Source organism: Stegostoma tigrinum, chromosome 19, assembly GCF_030684315.1.
Source record: "Stegostoma tigrinum isolate sSteTig4 chromosome 19, sSteTig4.hap1, whole genome shotgun sequence".
In the NCBI taxonomy this organism is placed as follows: domain Eukaryota; kingdom Metazoa; phylum Chordata; class Chondrichthyes; order Orectolobiformes; family Stegostomatidae; genus Stegostoma; species Stegostoma tigrinum.
The window spans coordinates 33,014,219-33,030,386 of NC_081372.1; the positions used below are offsets into that span (position 1 = coordinate 33,014,219).

A 16,168-nucleotide genomic window follows, 5' to 3' on the forward strand; every position below is an offset into this window, starting at 1 on the left:
TGTGGAGGCAAGGTCATTGGGGTCATTTAAGAGACTGCTGGACATGCATATGGTCACAGAAATTTGAGGGTGCATACATGAGGATCAATGGTCGGCACAACATTGTGGGCTGAAGGGCCTGTTCTGTGCTGTACTGTTCTATGTTCTATGTTATCTGGGTTGGTAGGTTAAAGGTTGCAATCAGATCAGCTAAGATCTTATTGAAAGATGGTAAAGACCAAGAGTTTGAATGGCCTACTCCTGCTCCTCATACATGTCTTTGTTAAAATGATCTGCAGCTGGTAAAATAACATCAGTGAACTGATGATATATTGTTAATTCCTTGTAGTCTTGTTTCCTATTTAAGAGTTATGAGAATGCTATTGTTCTCAAGAAGTTGTTAACCTCTGAATTTCTCTTTACTGGAAAGGATTGGAGGCAGGGCTGTTGCAAACTTGTAAGGCTGAGTTACATGGTTTCTTCATAGACAAGGCAGTCAGTGGTTTTTGGGGTCGACAAAAGCATGCAGTTGATGCCACAGTGATATCAGCCATAATCTTGTCAAATGGCAGAGCAGAGGGGTGCTAATAATCTTTTCCTAGCCCAGTTCTTGTGCTTGTTCGTATGTTCATATGTCCATTTCAAAGCTGTACATAGTCAGTACAGCGTGTATTCACTCTGTCTGCTTTCTTTCAGTGCTTTTGCTATTGAGGCTAAGGCAGGCCCATTTAATTTGGCCTTGGCTTAATTTGAGGCACCTCTGCCTCAGCAATTTTTAATGACTATGGTGGTGAAACATTGGTCCCAAGTCTTCTAGTCTTCAGATAGGTGGGGACAAAGTCAATGACTGAAGCAGTGCATCATGGACTCCTTGATATGCACAACAATGTGGTAATTACCCGAGAAGGTTGAACTTCTGATGGGCAATTTCCCTTGCTCTCTGTGACCCTCTCCAAGTGTCTAACCCAGAGCTAAAGCCGGAGATTTGCTAAAGATTTGTGGCACTTGCTTGGAGGGAGATACTAAACAATTTAAAACTGGGAGACCATATCTGAATAGTCCCTACCACTCCCTAACCTTCTCTGGCCCAACCTTACTGGACCTGGCTAACCTCCTCAGCTCCTATCCCACCTCATCCACTCAGGATTTGGTGTGGCCTAACCAGGCTTCTGTACTAGTTTAATTAATTTACTGCTTTTCAGTTCTATCCCTCTCGAATGAACTTCAGCGTTTTGTATGCTTTTTAATGTCCTTATTAATAAGTCACTAATTTGTCATTCGTGCATGTGCACTTTGCAATCCTTTGTCGCCACTACCCATTTAGATTACTGTTATCAAAATAGCTTACAATCTCCTTCTTCCTCGTATTGAAATGGACTACTTCACCCTTGGCCCTATTAGGAACTTAGTTTATATTTCTGTGAATTCTTAAAACATAGCAGCAGAGTTTAGTATGTATTCTTATTTCAAGAAGTTCATGTCATTAATTCATTAGTATTCCATTTTTAAAATGGTTTGCATTACATGTCTTTATGCCGCTCTCACATAATTCCTGATGGACATTTCTGTTTTTCAGTTTCTGACAAACACCATTTCAAAAATGAGATGGTACTGTATAGGTTTCGGTACGATGATGGAACCTACAAACCTCGAAGTGAGATGGAAGATATCATGTCTAAGGTATTGCTCTTTTACTTTAGATTCAGTTTCGCTGAATAGACTTCCTTAGCCCTGTGGCAATTGCATGATGTGTTGAAGGAACTTGTAAAATAATTTCATTTGGCAAATGTTGGATAAAGAGAGAGAATTTTTGAATATTACTAAGGGAAGCATGCATTAATTTTTCAAATAAATAATATTACACTTTTCTTTACAGGGTGTAAGGTTGTATTGTCGATTACATTGCCTCTTCAATCCTGTGGTCAAGTAAGTTGTAACTCTTTCAGTGTTATTATTTTGACTTCATGAACTTCTATCATTCATGGAGTGAAAGAAAATAACAGCTTCAATGTTATGCGATATTCTTGTATTTTATAAGGTATCATTGTATATTATTTCATATCCTCAGTACATTGCTTTCATCATTTGTGTATGACTGATGAACTTTCTATTTTGAGTTTTGCCTTGGTATTAAAGAGGTTTCACAATTGCGAGAATTTCTTTTCATCTGTGCATTACATTTGTGCATGAAGATGAAACTTAAAAATGTCATAATGCAGTGGGGAAGAAAGTGTCAAATGGTATTTGAGGAAAACGTCAACTGTACCCCAAGTGTAATTAAAAAACTGACTTTTTGCATTTTTGTGATTCAAATTGTCATCCAAGTATTGTCCTTTTTGCAAATCATAAATACTGAGCATGCTCCTGAAACTCATGTATAATTACCAGGCATCCAATTTAGCCAAGTCATTTCTCTTATGAATTGTTTTGTTTCTTTGGAGGCATGAGGTGTCAAGAATGCATTGTTGCAACAACTTGGATAGGTTTTCTATGAATTAAACAATGATTTCCTCAAAAGTACAGTTTTATTAATTAGGGGCCAACTGAAGACATGGACAAATGAAACAAAATAAGCTACACTCCATTTTAAGTGAGTTAAAGCCGATGTCATATATGCTGAACTATAGCACTTTGACCATTTCTGCAAATTTCTTGACAAATTCAAAGGTGACAGTAGTTGTGTGTTGTACTCAAGCTTTTTATTTGGTAAAGTCCTTTCATTAAGCAGGGTCTGTAACTTAGTCACAGGAGGTTTCATTTTGCATTTTGCCATGTTACCTCCACATGTTGTTCAATAGTTTTATTTCATTATCAAGGAAAATAAACATTATAACATAATTTAATGAAGCTGAAAAGATGTTATCATTGGCATGATTTCTCTAAAAATGTTTTCTTCAAACACCATTTGACACCTTCTTTCCAGAAGTTTTAATGAAAAACGGCAACAGTTTTTGGTCACATTATTTGAATTTCTAAAAAGTAATTTTCATATTGGATCTAATTCAAAAACATTGTAGGAATTAAGTTTTAACTGAAAACTGGAGCCTTGAAGAAACAAATAGTTTATATCTCTCTCTTTGATTGTATTGTTGACATAGCAGCATATTTTGTACTATGGTTTCCAATAGGTTTAAAACTTGCCGCTTGGTGTTAGTTCAATAACTTTTCATTTCTTGTGTGTTGAAATATATGAAGTTTTGGATCCTGTAAACAATTTCAAGTGCATTAATAGTTAAAACGTATAAATTTATTTTTCCATTTAAAGGAAAACATATTAATATTGGTGAACAAATTGCCGGTACTAATATATGAAAAATCATCATGTTTTGCATTAAATGCAGAGATCGAGATCATCACCTGAAAACCTACAAGTCTGTGGTGCCAGCAAGCAAGTTGGTTGACTGGCTCCTCATGCAGGTCAGAAATACTGAGAGAGGACAAGATAGATGCGCTGTTGCGATCTGTTTTTGTTTACTTTTCCTCTTGTTTCAGTATGCTGAAGTATTGTACTCAATAAAATAGTTCAGATTGTAATACATAAAGACTGATATTTTGGCACACTGTTGCTGTCAAATAATGGGATACAGACTCGCTTATAAAGTTAGCTGTGGATCACAGAAGGTGTGAAGCTTAACTAGTGCCAACTGGAAAGCTATACCACAGCAAGTTTAATGGCACAACCATACTCGAGGAAGACAGTTAAAACCCTCGAATCTTAGTTCATAATTATTGGGCTTTTTCTTTTCCTTTGTCTCTCTCCTTTCCATTTTAATCTAATCCTCCTGTTCGTATATTTATCTCTTTGTTCTTTATTCTGGTTCATTTTGTTGTTTCTTTTTCAGTCCCTAAATTCCATTTGATAATGCTGTTGACTGCTGTCAGATTGTCTCATTATCTTTGTATTTTTGGAAATTTGCTTTGGAATTTGCATTTTTTCCCCTAAGTTACCAGTTTGAGCAGCTTGACTCTGCAGCCTCTTGAGTGTGCTGACATTATGTGGGCATTGGGTTTGTTGAGGATGAGTTATGTTGCAAAGCTTACAAGCGTGAGAAAGTCACCTACAGTAAAACACCCAGATAAAGTATTTTCTAATTTCTTGCATATTTTCTGGAATCATAATTAGTTAAAATTTTGTAGGATTATATCCTATAAATGAGTGTATTCTGAATGTAGCCCTCATTGAGTGTCTTTACAGATTTGACTCTGCACCACTGAGTGCTCATCATGGTGGGTCTCAATTGTTAAGGTGCACGTATTAATTTAATCTGCTATCAGTTTGATCCCACGGGGCTTGGCAACCCTTTGTAAAATGTTGGCTGCAAGTATATATATTTTTTGTCTCTGCCTCTTGTTCTGCTGTACATTCTTCAACAGTGAGATGGGCAGTTGGCCACTTCCAACCTTCAGGCAAAGCAGATCCATTCCTATCATCAAGAGGTTTGCATGAGAGGCCAGGGTAAACTTTTCACATTTACCCCTTTTCATTTTTGGCTAGGAATCTATCTCACGCAGCTTGACTGACACATGGAAATTGTTATGGGCTTGACTTCTCAGTAAAGACTGAGTTTGGGCGACTGATGGTACAGTTTATCATTACATTTTTCTGCATGTTTCAGAGCTACTTTTGAACTGACTAGCATTTTAAATGCTAGCGACTTTTACCTTGCTTGAGGTGACTTGGTACACACTATTGTTAATATAAAAGGATGCACATAAGGGAGTTTTGCTGTGTTACAGATATTTCAGTGATAAATCAACTTGTGTTGACTACCACATTAAGTCCCAGTATGCTTCTAGCTGCTTTTTAAAGAAAATTTAGGACATTAGTAATCATTGCACATCTGAGGAGCAATACTTTCAATTGTAGTCCAGTTCTGTCATGACTCATGAAGGGATGAGGTATGAAAGGAAAAAAAATCGAGAACTGGTCTCAGCCTTTTCTAACGTGATGTTGTCAGAAACTGGAATTATCCTCTTTCATGCCGTGGTCAAAGTTAACAATAGTCAAGTGTGACATTTGTGCCCCAAGTTAGTTTTCTACGAAATTCTGATGACTTCAGGGAATAAATGCTGATAGCAACCACCAAATTGCCTGTGTATCTTTTTTTGAACAATTTACTGATAAGATACTGACTTCATGTTCAGAGAAGGACTGTTTGTGGTACTTCTGTAAAGCTTGGTGTCTACTGCTTAAAAATAAACTTTGCATCAGAAACCAAAATGTAAGTCAGCTGTTTTAACTGAAGTCATTTGTTTATGGCTGATACTATGGTTGTGAGTGAACTTTAGATAATTGCCTCCAGACGTGTTCTTTGTTGTCCTGGCTTCCTTTGTGAGTATTCATAACTTGAGATTTGCTATTTTAAAACATCAATGGAGATTCTTGCCATTTTCGTTGAGATTATTGTTTGTAACAAAGAGCACTGTCTAAATTTAGACTTGCAATCACAAGCAGTTGTTTTTGAAAGGAAATCTCTTTTTTTAGGTGTAAAAATGTCTCTTTATTGCTAGGGCGACTGCCAGACCAGAGAGGAAGCGGTCACCCTTGGCGTTGGACTGTGTAATAATGGCTTCATGCATCATGGTAATCAATCAAAGAAACAAAAAAAACTTTTTTCAAATGTAATTTCAGTGTGATAGTTGTGATTTATTCATAATTAAGTTGGAAGTTAGTATTTAAACTGTCCTGCAGTCTCTTCTGTACATTGCAGATTTTTAATGTTTCATAATTTGATCACAAAACATTGCCCCATCTTTTCTTAAAAAAACAAAATCAGTTACAACAACAGAATATGTTGGCAAAACTCAGCAGGTCTGGCAGCATTTATGGGGAGAAAACAGATGTAATGTTTCAGGTTTGGTGGCTCTTCATCAGAACCACTGATGCTGCCAGACTTGTTGAGTTTCACCAGCAATTTCTGTTTTTGTTTCAGATCTCCAGGACCTGCTGCTGTTTGTTTTATAACAACATTGTTTAGTTGAATCATATCAATCACAGAACTGACTTTCTCAGTTGACCTCCACAGTTGTGCAGAAGAACTCCGATGGAGAGGGGTTTGGGTGGGGTGAGGGGGTCATTGGTTGGGCTGGGAAGAGTTTGGTTGGGGTTGTTTTGTGTCTTTTCCTTCCCATTTCCCTCCTAATCATGTCTAATTATGTTCTCAAAATGTTCAAACCCAATGTTCTTTTGGGAGCTTAGAAAACAGCATTGATTTTGGAAGCATTCAATAAAATTGCAGGATGAGTGTTAAATAGATCTTTGTTACTGCTTTTGCTTCCAGCCATTTCTAATTTTCAATGACCATGTATTTGAACTGCTGGGTCATTTGTAGTCACTAGCTTGACTGGGAACTTAAACAAATTTTTTGCACCTTTCTTTGGTTAATAAATTGGAAGGAACTTTTGGGGCATTGCCTAGTTTCTGTGAAATCTGCTGTTAGATTTATCTGTGATAATGGGAACTGCAGATGCTAGAGAATCCAAGGTAATAAAGTGTGAAGCTGGATGAACACAGCAGGCCATGTAGCATCTCAGGAGCACAAAAGCTGACGTTTCGGGCCTAGACCCTTGATCAGATGATGAAGGGTCTAGGCCCGAAACGTCAGCTTTTGTGCTCCTGAGATGCTGCTTGGCCTGCTGTGTTCATCCAGCTTCACACTTTATTATGTTAGATTTATCTGTGAGGTCATGCATATTCATTTAAAAATATACATTCTGTCTCTATCTCTCCTTGGAACAGTGATGATCAGTGAAATTTGTGGTTTGTTAACTATTTATAATATTCCCACTTGCCCATTTTCGCCATTTCCTAATTTCTTAAACCATGGTGTAATGACACTGTGCATAGTACTAACCTGGTCCAACCATAATCCTGCAGTAAAATGTGTGTGTGTGTCATTATTAACTATTATTGATAACAATGAAATATCCCTTCACCACTTGACCAAAAATTGACTTGACCTAAAAAATAAATTGGACAGCTGGAAGGAAAACTGCATATTTCAAGTCCTGCGGAAAAATATGTTATTTACAAATTATTGATGGTTCTAGATTGTAAACAATTATCATTTCCCAAATTTTTGTGGTCATTTGATGTTTAGCAAACAACTGACTCATTTTATTTGGGTGAATTTAGATGTTGTGTCAAAGACAAACTGGTTCATTTTTAGCTCAAAATGAACTGGATATCAATGCAACAATTTTCTTGGCTTTTCACAGACACCTTCTAAGCTAATTTTCATTTATTGTTGTAGTTCACAATGAAGGCAAACGTGTTGACAAGTGAATTATTCATACTATTTGTAGCGGGTGTTAGATTTTCACTGAGTTTTCCTCACTGGTAACAGTTTGAATTCATAAATGCTAAAATTTGCTGATGTCAACATGAAAAAGTAATTGTGTATCAATATATTTATCATAATTTTGAGAAGATGTTTGTTTTTGTAAGGTAATGTGGTTTTACTTTTGCTGCATTTGACATAAATTTTAACTTTTATCAGTGCTAGAGAAAAGTGAATTCAAGGATGAGTCCCAATTTTTTCGCCTGTATGCTGATGAAGAAATGGAAGGGACCAGCTCCAAAAGCAAACAGTTGCGGAATGACTTCAGATTGGTTGAAAACATTGTTGTTAAATCCCTTTTGGTAAGCACAAAGTGATGCTTTCTACATTTGAAGCAGGAGTCTTTCCATGGTGTTATGCAACGTTACTTGCAGAACATTGATTCCAGAAATCTGAATGAAATGCTTTCTTCAAATTAGGTTAATAGGAGGAATGGTAATTTATTCAATACTTTGTAAGTGTGTAAATGTTGACTTTGAATTTTAACACAAATATAATATTATATAAATGACAAGCAAATTTTAGATGCCTTTCATTTGGTTAGATGGAAAGCTAATGGACATTTATCTTTCATTTCTTGATTTGCGTTTAAATGAAGACATGAGTCCTTGTCTTTTTCCCCTGGTGAGCTGAATCCTGTTGATTTTTCTTTCACATTACAATGCCTTTTTGTTCCTTCCCTTCCTGCATTGTGCTACTTACAAGAACAGACTAATAATATTTTCTCTCTCTTTTAATCCCCTCTCTCTCTATCACTGGCAGTTCTTTTTCCCTCTCTGGTGCATGCACTTCATCTTCCTCTCTTGCACGTTTTCTCACTTTCTTGCTCTCTCTTGCATGCTCTTCTTCTCTGTGGCTGTGGCGCACATTCTATCTCATTCTCTGCCTTGCTCACTTTTTTTACCTCTTGGCTCTGTGGCACTCCCTCCAGTACTCTGTTTCTTTTCTCTTTCCCTGGCACTTCTTTCTTTCTGTCTCTGATCTTTTTCAGCCTGGTGCTCATTTTATCTCTCTGGCACTTGTTCTCTCTCTTTCTGTTTCTGTCTGTCCGGCTCTCTCTGGCTGTCTCCCGCTCTCTCCTGCTCTTTTTCTCTCTCTTAATGGTGGCATAATTACTACCTGATCTGCAGAAAACCCAGGCCCTAATTCTCAAAGTGACTACTGCACAGTACAGAAAATTGATACTTCCTCCCCCTGTCAAAGCATGTGACAGTGATATTCTGGAGGGAAATGTGAACAATTCAGGGTGGTCTGAAAGTCTAAAATGCTCGTAATTTTTGGTCTGGATGACATTGTCGTTATTCTTCGAGCCGTTCCAGAAAGCAGTGATTGTGTTCTTTATCCAGGAGTATTGGTCTTGATGTACGGTAGAGTGGATAGGGCTATGGTCACCAGTTTCAATTTCACTGAACAAATGTTGAAATATATTTTGTTGTCGAATGATTTGAGGATAGATTTTATTGCTCGCTGAACTATGTTTTTTGACTGTAACGATAAGACTTAGTCAAAGATTTCAGACTTTCAACATTTATCTCTATCACTTGGTTTACCTGAAAATAGTATTGGTATATGTGATGTTGCATGCTCCCTTTCTTTGCCAAAATCTATTGAGGACTATTTCAAGGTACACAATTTCTACTTCCAAATTACATGCAGTATTCATTTTTCAATCTGCTTTCCTCATGAGGCAATGACTGACGGTGGAGTAGAGCTCTACAAGTTTCACCCCTGATGAGGTAGTGTATTTTGTGCAGAAATTCCATGTAAATTTGTTGATTTCCTCCCTCTGTGATTGGTGTTTAGCACAAGGATCACCCATTGTAATTCCTTCTCTCTTTTTTGCCCAAGCAATGATGTCATGTGTTTCCTATAATGAGCAAAATTATTGGAAATAAGCAGCTGTTAATAGATAACAGATTGAAACCTGAAAATGTCCTGACCTTTGTGCTATTACTATGCTTATCATGTAATTATTCAGTGAGCCAACAAGAAGACTTTTATGATGTTTTCCAAATGTATAAATAAATCAAAGCATGGAATAATGAACCAAATCTCATATGCTGTTATGTTTAGATGGGTAGGAAGGGGTGAATTTCCAACCAAGGTTGAAAACTGACTGACTGATCAATAAGCTTTGCTCTTGATGTACTATACCAGAACAAAAATGAGCTTGCCCACTATTAACAAAATAGACATTACAGTTGTCAGTGGACAAATGGTGCACTATTATTGTGTATTTGGCTTCATTGATGATACAGTATATAGGTAAACTGATTGATTGAGTTTATACTAGATCTGAATTTTGTAATCTGTGAGCTTTGAGTTGTAATTCATTCGCTCCCACATTGTTACAGGGAGTTAAAATGAATGTAACATTATATGGATAGAGTTATTTGTGGTGATATTTTTTAATTGTACATAATTTTTTTTGTGTTACATTTTTCACCAAAAATAATGTTGTAATATTCCTTGCAATTTCCAGATAACTTCACTTGTGGTGAGAAACATTTACTCATCTAGCCAGATCTTCATTGAAAAGCTAGCCCAGTGTTGACCACATTATCAATGCCAATTGTTGTAAAATCCCATCTGAGTCACTAATGTCCTTTCTTCAGAATAGCCATACCAGTCTCGAAACATCAACTCTGTTTCTGTCTCCATATATGCTGCCAAACTTGCTGAGTTTCTCCAGCAATTTTTGTGTTTGATTCAGATTTCCAGCATCTTAACTGTTTTACTTTTAATCTTGCCATAATTGGTAAGTGTGCTGTCAGCTGCATAGCGACACTCCTTAAAGCCTACCTATTTGACCTTGCTTTGGCTGTCTCCACTAATATTTCCTTCTACAGTCTACTATCTTGTTTTATAATGCCACTGTCAAATGTCTTGGGATGTTTTATTACATTAACTGTGCTATGCAAATAGGTTTAGTCATGGATCACTGATATTTATGCTCACACATGAATAATAGCCATTTGGACAAAGGCTGTTGAAATAGCCATCTTAAGTGAAGATGATTTTGTCAAGGTAGTATATTCTTTTGTAACATCAAAGTTGTTAATTGCTTTTATGCTTCTTCAAAGTGCATTTAAAGTTCAGTTAACATACCCACATCAAAACTGGTCTGATTAATGTGACTTACTTGTCATGTTTTGAGCACTGATATTGTCTTTGCTTCTTATCGTTTGATGCCAGTTGGATTCTCTTTGTCATCACATAAAATATTTCCATTTCATTGGTCATCAAGTTAAATTCTCCAAATAAAATTACACATAAGGTGTGTTGGGAATCCTTGGATAGGAGTGCATTTAGGAATGGAGCTTCTAATACTTTGCCAAATTCTGAGGTTAATGCTGCTTTTTATCCAATCCTCACATGAAACATTTAAGCTTTTGTCAATGGCTCATTTTGGAAATATTTTACTTAATATGAGCACTCAATCATGAATCCATTTTCAATTCAAACAGTTCTGTTTTGATTTCCAAAATCAAAAGAGTTCCAGTGACAGAAATGTTGTCACGCATTTTTTTGGTGAGGTCCAACTTCCATGACAATTTATGTTGGCAGTGATGAATTTGAATTTTCCCCTTTAATTTCATTAACTTAACTTTATCTAATCTAAGAAGGACCAAACAGCCACCATTAATTATAATAAAAATCCATCTGGCTCATTTTTCTCTTTTAACAGGAAATTTGAGCTCTTTACTTCATTTGACCAACTTGTGACTGCAGATCCACAGCCATGTAGTTGACTGTTAACTGCCCTATGGGAAATTGTGATCGACAATAAATATTATCCATGGATGAATTTTTTAAAATTTTTATAAGTCTTCATTAATATTCAAAGTTTTTGACATCCAGAAATTATTCAGTAGCCTTCATGGTTCCCACTTAAAGTTGAGTACAGTATTAGCTCAAATCCAGGAAATAATCAAGATTAATTGTATTTTTAAGTATTGACAAAATATAGCTTCTGATGAGTGTGAATCCTCTTACATCGTGCCACTTACAAACAGGTGAAATAGAAGGCTATTCAACCCATCGAGCCTGTTCTGTCATTCCGTAATGGCTGATTTGTTTGTATTTTGAATTCTGAATCACCATTTACCCCGATAACCTTTGATTCCTAATGTAACAAGAATCCATTTACGACTGCCTTGACCTTATTTCTACTTCCTTCCAAGGCAGAGAATTCAAAGTTGTGCAACTCTCTGAGAGAAAGAAGACGTTCTCCTCATCCCAATCCTATAAGGATAACCCCTAATTATAAAGTGGTTTCCCCAGCTCTGGGCTTGCTACAAAATGAAACTTTGTTCCCAAGTCTACTTTGTCAAGACTATTCAGAATCTTATATACTTGCATCAAATCACCCTTTACATTCATATCTCTAACGTAAACAATTTCATTCAGTGCAACCTGCCCGTATAAACATAGGCCAGTATCAAACTCCTTTAACCTTGCAAGTTTTGAGAAGATTTGTAGCTCAGGTTGAGTTTCTGGATGTGAGTTTGCTCGCTGAGCTGAAAGGTTAGTTTTCAGACGTTTCGTCACCATTCTAGGTAACATCATCAGTGAGCCTCTGGTGAAGCGCTGGTGTTATGTCCCGCTTTCTATTTATCTGTTTAGGTTTCCTTGGGTTGGAGCCAATCTACCATCCTCTGAGAAAAAGAACAGGAAATGACATCACCAACCCAAGGAAACCTAAACAGATAAATAGAAAGCGGGACATAACACCAGCGCTTCACCGGAGGCTCACTGATGATGTTACCTAGAATGGTGACGAAACGTCTGAAAACTAACCTTCCAGCTCAGCGAGCAAACTCACATCCTTTGAACCTCTCCAATATGTCTATGCCTTTGTTTAAATAAGGAGACCAAAACTGCATACAGTATTTGAGAGGTGGTCTTACCAATGCCCTGTGTTACAGAAGCATTATACATTTTTGCTTTTTGTCACAAGTTATTGCTTTTGCAATCCCTTTAATTTTGTAGATAAACTGAATTATCCACAACCCGCAATACTATATTCAATATGTATTTCTAAAGGAAGGACAACAAAGAAACTGGAAGGCAAGGAAATAGGGTTAAAGGACTAACCATTAATGACCAAGTAATACAAGGATCTCCTATTAGTTTAATACCGACTAGGTGTTCTCTCACCCTAGACATTCCCAAAGCGGAAACAATCTCTCTGCATCTATCCTGTCAAGTGCCCTAAGAACCTTGTGTGCTTCAATAAGGCCCAACCTACTCAACCTCTGCTCATTAGAAAATCCCTCCAATACTGGTATCAGCCTTCTCTGGACTGCCTCCAGTGCCAATATACCTTTAGATAAGGGGCCCAAAATCGTTCACGGTTTTCCACATGTGGCCTAACTACTTGACTCTGCTTGATTACCTTGAACTTAACGCAAGTGAGCTGTTATAACTTCTTTCATAGTAGCGTCTAACATTTTTCCATATGACCGATGTTAAGCCAATTGGCCTGTAGTTTCCTGCTTTCTGTCTATCTTCATTTTTGAATAAAGGAGATACATTTGCTATCTTCCAGTTGAACGGGATTTTCCTGTATTGAGTGAGTTTTGAAAAATTAAAACCATTGTGTCAACCATTGCAAAAGTCACTTTATTTAAGATGCTGGGGTGAAGTCTGTCAGACTTGGTCACATGTCAGCCCACAGTTGCAACAATTTTATCAGAACCACTTCTCTGGTGATGGTGATTTTCTTGAGTTCCTTTCTTTCATTTCCTCATTTGTCACTATTTCTGGGATGTTACTTGTATCCCCTGTAACGAAGACCAATGCAAGACACCTGCTCATTTCATCTGCCATTCCCTTATTTTCCACTATTTATCTTCCATACTCTCTTTCTACAAACCAATACACGCTTTGTTAACTTCTCTTCCTTCAAAAAAAAACTCTTGCTATCTGTTTTTACTTTTTCCCCTCAAATAATTTGGTATTCTTTATTGTTTTTGTATATTCTATCCAATCATCTGACCTGTCGCTATTCTTTGCACAATTATATGCTTTTTCTTTAAGTTTGATCGTATGTTTAGCCTTTGCAGTTAACCATGGACAGTTTTTCAAATTTTTTTTATTCTTTAGAATGTGCTCTGATGTATCCACAAAATGTCTGCCTCTCTTTTGATCAATTTTAGAACTTTGTGGTTTTGCAGTTCTGTCTCCTATTTTAACTGATTTGTGTTGTAGACTTGCTTGCTGAGCTGGTGTGTGTTTGATTGCAGACGGTTCGTCACTCTGCTAGGTAACATTATCAGTGCGCCTCCAGTGAAGTTTTGGTGTTCTGTCCTGCTTGTTATTTATACGTCTCAGTTTGCGGGGCTGTTTGGCATTACTTCCAGTTCTGTTTTTTTCAGTGATTTGTGTATCTGGTCCAGTACAATCTGTTTGTTGATAGAGTTACAGTTGGAATGCCGGGCATCCAGGAATTTCCTGGCATTACTCTGGCATGTGCTATTACGGATGTGTTGTCCCAGTTGAATCTGTGTCCTTCTTTGCCCATCCATATTGTGTCTAGTGAGAATTGGACGTGTCTTTTGGCTAGTTGGCGTTCATGTATCCTTATTGTCAGCTTTCTTCCAGTATGGACTATATAATGTCTCTCACAGCCCATGCTTGGTATTTTGTATATCACATTAGTTTTATTGGTTGTGGGATGTGATCCTTTGCATTTGTCAGTAGCTGTTGCAGGTGGTTGCCGGTTTGTAGGGTACTCTGATTCTTCAGGGTCTGAGTAGTCTTGTGGTCACCTCTGATATGTCTCTGATGTACAGTAGGGTGATTTGTGTCTAGTGACTAAATAACAAGTGAGACAGAATGCCAACGCTTCACCGGAGGCGCACTGATGATGTTACCTAGTAGGGTGACGAAAAGTCTGCAATCATACGCACCAGCTCAGCAAGCAACCCGACAATCTCATTCACAACCGACCAACACATCTTCTCAAAAACTTCAATTGATTTGTATTGACTCCCGTATAGGTTAATCAGGAAGCTGTGGATGGTTGTATAATTAATTCTATTTTGTTACCCTAGATTTTCCCTGAAGAAGAGAATTATGGATTTGAAATTGAAGAGAAAAATAAGGTCATTGTGGTGAAATCTGTACAAAGTGGCTCTTCTGCTGAGGTAATTACTGTTTTTCTTTGTTGCTGAATTGAAATTCAAAGCCAATGAGCAGAGTAGAATGGCCTACAGTTGTTCCTATTTCTTAAAACAAAAATAGCCCCAGAGCAGTATACAGCATTGCCTGGCACTTCACAAAACTCTTGAAATATTGTTCTTCCATGTGGCAGTGGAGCAAAAGTGCAAGAACTTAAATAAATTCTTCACATGTTCATGCGCTGCAATGTAACATATCCATTGCATTGGTTGGATTCCGTCCCCACCCAGTGCTTTATAGCCAAACTCCTAAAACGTGAGCTTAGTGCCAAATACTCTCCTGCCGTAAAGGACATAGGAAAGATTGAAGCTGAAGCAGCCAAAACACTAGAACAATAATAGCTTGTATTTAGTTAGTATGTTTTAAATGGTAAAACATTCAAACGTGGTTTGCAGGAGAGTTTTCAAACACTATATTCCCTAGAGATGCTGCTGCTGCTGGAGTCAGAGATAACACAGTGTGGAACTCGGAACACCCCAGACCAGGCAACATCAGAGGAGCAGGAAAGCTGACCAAGATGATCAGAGGATTAGATAGGGTGGACAGTGAGAGTCTTTTTCCGAGGATGATGATGTCAGCTTGTACGAGGGGACATAGCTGCAAATTGAGGCTTGATAGATTTAAGATAGATATCAGAGGCGGGTTGTTTACTCAGAGAGTGGTAAGGGTGTGGAATGCCCTGCCTGCCAATGTAGTTAACTCAGCCACATTAAGGGCACTTAAACAGTCCTTTGATAAGCATATGGATGATGATGGGATAGTGTAGGGGAATAGGCTTAGATTAGTTCACAGGTTGGCGCAACATCGAGGGCCGAAGGGCTGTTATGTTCTATGTTCTCTTTGCTAGTTTAGCATCTTGCCTTTGTGAGCATGTTTCAGTGTTTAGAGATTGGTCTATTGAAAGCTTGGACCTTGAAGGTGAGGTGAAGAAAGTGTGGGATACGTAAAATCCAAAAAAAAAACTCCCCAACTTTAAGGTCTCAGACATTTGTGAGGCTGAAGAATGTGCGAAGAAAGGAAGTGGCTGAGGACGTATAAGTCAGCTCCAGAGCATTGGGTGAAATGTTTGTTTTAGCATAAGGTATTACATGGGGATGGATGAAGCCAAGGATGGATTGCAAAACTAAGATGCAAGTTTTAAAACTGAGTGCTGTCAGACCAGAGGTCAGTGTAACTCAGCAAACATAGATGATGATTGGTTGAGACTTAGTATGAGTTCAAATGCTTACAGTATACTCTGGATGCCCTAAAGTCTATGGAAGCTATGAGGTGGCCTGCGTAATGTTGGGATAGACAAGTTTTCAGAGAAAATATGAACAAGAGATCCATCAGCAGATGGTCTGGTGCAGAAGTGAGCATAGACTGTCTACACTAGCAAAAATAGACAGTTTTTCAATTTAATGATATGCGTGTCCCACAAAAAATTGGATAGGGCAATGGAGGACTCACACATGTGGATGACAATAGTTCACATTTCGGTGGGATATTTATGATTCTCCTGGATTATATTGTCTCAGTAAATTCCAAAGAAAGTAAGTCGCCATTATTTTGATGATCCATATGTGGCAGACCCAATTTGTAGCAAGAAGTCAATGTATTATAACATAACGGATTAGAGTTAGATGTGCAGTTCGTGTAATATCCTGTTACAGAAAAAAAGAGGC

The 16,168-nt window shown here is 37.5% G+C and overlaps 1 protein-coding gene across 3 annotated transcripts in view; it reads left to right on the plus strand.

The window, feature by feature from the left end:
• Positions 1-16,168, plus strand: part of prex1 (phosphatidylinositol-3,4,5-trisphosphate-dependent Rac exchange factor 1) — a 288,042-nt gene that overhangs the window by 198,628 nt on the left and 73,246 nt on the right. For all 3 annotated transcript variants that reach the window (XM_059652808.1, XM_048549909.2, XM_048549911.2), the window contains 6 exons: positions 1,556-1,659; positions 1,856-1,905; positions 3,321-3,396; positions 5,491-5,563; positions 7,479-7,621; positions 14,378-14,470. In XM_059652808.1, the coding sequence (XP_059508791.1) occupies positions 1,556-1,659; positions 1,856-1,905; positions 3,321-3,396; positions 5,491-5,563; positions 7,479-7,621; positions 14,378-14,470 (539 nt within the window). The remainder of the gene's footprint in view (positions 1-1,555; positions 1,660-1,855; positions 1,906-3,320; positions 3,397-5,490; positions 5,564-7,478; positions 7,622-14,377; positions 14,471-16,168) is intronic.